The 2,500-nt window shown below is 52.8% G+C and overlaps 1 protein-coding gene across 1 annotated transcript in view; it reads right to left on the bottom strand.

Moving 5' to 3' along the window:
- Nucleotides 1-2,165, bottom strand: part of iqgap1 (IQ motif containing GTPase activating protein 1) — a 77,395-nt gene extending 75,230 nt beyond the window's left edge. The window contains exon 1 of the mRNA XM_055154401.1: nt 1,783-2,165. Within this exon, the coding sequence (XP_055010376.1) occupies nt 1,783-1,828 (46 nt within the window). The 5' untranslated portion in view covers nt 1,829-2,165. The remainder of the gene's footprint in view (nt 1-1,782) is intronic.
- Between the last annotated feature and the right edge of the window lie 335 nt (nt 2,166-2,500).

Below are 2,500 nucleotides of genomic sequence, written 5' to 3'. Positions count from 1 at the left end.
AACCAGGTTGAAACTGGGTCTAAACCGGGTCGAAACCGGGTTCTATGTCCTGTTCTAGTCCTGATCCTGATCCTGGTCCTGATCCTGATCCTGGTCCTGATCCTGATCCTGATCCTGGTCCTGATCCTGATCCTGATCCTGGTCCTGGTCCTGGTCCTGATCCTGGTCCTGGTCCTGATCCTGGTCCTGGTCCTGATCCTGATCCTGGTCGGGTTTTCCTGCAGGTTTCTCAGTTTGGAAACGTGGATTATTGTATTTTGTAATTACAGTTATGACAGAGCACCTCAGCCCCGCCCACCTCCACCTCAGCCCCGCCCACCTCCACCTCAGCCCCGCCCACCTCCACCTCCTCCCTCTGTCCCCCTCCGCCTCACCCACCAACGCCCAACTCCCCCCCACCTCTACTTCTCTCTCTCTCCTCTTTCTCTCTTATCTCACCTCTCCTCCTCCTCCTCTCTCTCTCTCTCTCTCTCTCTCTCTCTCTCTCTCTCTCTCTCTCTCTCTCTCTCTCTCTCTCTCTCTCTCTCTCTCTCTCTCTCTCTCTCTCTCTCTCTCTCTCTCTCTCTCTCTCTCTCTCTCTCTCTCTCTCTCTCTCTCCTCTCTCTCTCTCTCTCTCTCTCCTCTCTCTCTCTCTCTCTCTCTCTCTCTCTCTCTCTCTCTCTCTCTCTCTCTCTCTCTCTCTCTCTCTCTCTCTCTCTCTCTCTCTCTCTCTCTCTCTCTCTCTCTCTCTCTCTCTCTCTCTCTCTCTCTCTCTCTCCTCTCTCTCTCTCTCTCTCTCTCCTCCTCTCTCTCTCTCTCTCTCTCTCTCTCTCTCTCTCTCTCTCTCTCTCTCTCTCTCTCTCTCTCTCTCTCTCTCTCTCTCTCTCTCTCTCTCTCTCCTCTCTCTCTCTCTCTCTCTCTCTCTCTCTCTCTCTCTCTCTCTCTCTCTCTCTCTCTCTCTCTCTCTCTCTCTCTCTCTCTCTCTCTCTCTCTCTCTCTCTCTCTCTCTCTCTCTCTCTCTCTCTCTCTCTCTCTCTCTCTCTCTCTCTCTCTCTCTCTCTCTCCTCTCTCTCTCTCTCTCTCTCTCTCCTCTCTCTCTCTCCTCTCTCTCTCTCTCTCTCTCTCTCTCTCTCTCTCTCTCTCTCTCTCTCTCTCTCTCTCTCTCTCTCTCTCTCTCTCTCTCTCTCTCTCTCTCTCTCTCTCTCTCTCTCTCTCTCTCTCTCTTGATCCTGTGATGCTCCAAAACGTGAGACATAAAAACGTTTCCAAAACAATCATCAACACCATCTTAAACCCGCACCTGAGTCCTGGTTCAGACCTGGTTTAGTCCTGGTTCAGACCTGGTTTAGTCCTGGTTCAGACCTGGTTTAGTCCTGGTTCAGACCTGGTTTAGTCCTGGTTTAGTCCTGGTTTAGTCCTGGTCTAGTCCTGGTCTAGTCCTGATGTGGACCTGGTTTGGACCTGGTTCAGTTCTTTTTCATTCAGTCTCTGAATCACGCCCCTCCACAAACTTTGCAAACTTTCCCACGGCGTTTATAAAACCTGGACCAGACCTGGACCAGACCCGGTCTAAACCTGGACCAGACCCGGTCTAAACCTGGTCTGGGTCTGGGTGAGTTCTTTCCGTGTGCGTCAGTTTTCGGGGCAGTTTTTTTTTTTTGGAGCTGTTTTTGGCACCGGGTTTGGCACGCGCGCCTGATGCGCTTTTCTCTCAAACGCGGAAGTCCCGTGCGTGCTGCAGCGCGCGTGCGTGGGCCGCGGATAGGTGTGTGTGTGTGTGTGTGTGTGTGTGCGTGCACTCACAGCCGTATCGGGGGCGCGCTCCGTCGGGTTCCTCTGAGACCGACATGGTCCTGGTTTAGTCCTGGTTTAGTTCTGGTTTAGTTCTGGTTTGGTCCAAACTCCGCCGTGATCCTCAGGTCCGGACTCGGGGCTGCGCGCGGGACTTGAGCTTTTCCTCCGCTCCTTTTGCCCCTTTTCCAAGTCCTGGGTTAGTCCTGGTTCAGACCTGGTTTAGTCCGGGTTTAGTCTTGGTTCAGTCCGGGTCTGGTCCCGGTGCAGTCCTCGCTTAGACCTGGTTGAGTCCCGGGTTCGTCCCAGATCTTGGTCTCGGTCTTTTGGGGACTTCGTGCTTCGGTCTCGGGTCTGTTCGGCGCAGACTGGCGGCGGTGTGCGCGGTGACGTCACTGGGTGTGTTCGGAAAAAAGTTTCAGGAAAAGTTTGTTTGTGGAGGCGCCGCCTGCAGGAGCGCGAGGGAACTGCAGCCGGACTCAGACTCAAACTCAAATATAAAACCTGAAACATTCAGTTTGTTTGACCAAAACAGAAACTCTGAAACATCGGGACGAGTCTGAAACATCAGAACGAGTCTGAAACATCGGGACGAGTCTGAAACATCAGAACGAGTCTGAAACATCGGGACGAGTCTGAAACATCGGACGAGTCTGAAACATCAGAACGAGTCTGAAACATCGAGTCTGAAAACATCAAACGAGTCTGAAACATCGGGACGAGTCTGAAA

Source organism: Boleophthalmus pectinirostris, unplaced genomic scaffold (assembly GCF_026225935.1).
Source record: "Boleophthalmus pectinirostris isolate CB_2022bp ecotype Guang Dong unplaced genomic scaffold, ASM2622593v1 HiC_scaffold_19, whole genome shotgun sequence".
NCBI lineage: Eukaryota > Metazoa > Chordata > Actinopteri > Gobiiformes > Gobiidae > Boleophthalmus > Boleophthalmus pectinirostris.
This window is presented reverse-complemented; position numbering and strand designations above follow the sequence as displayed.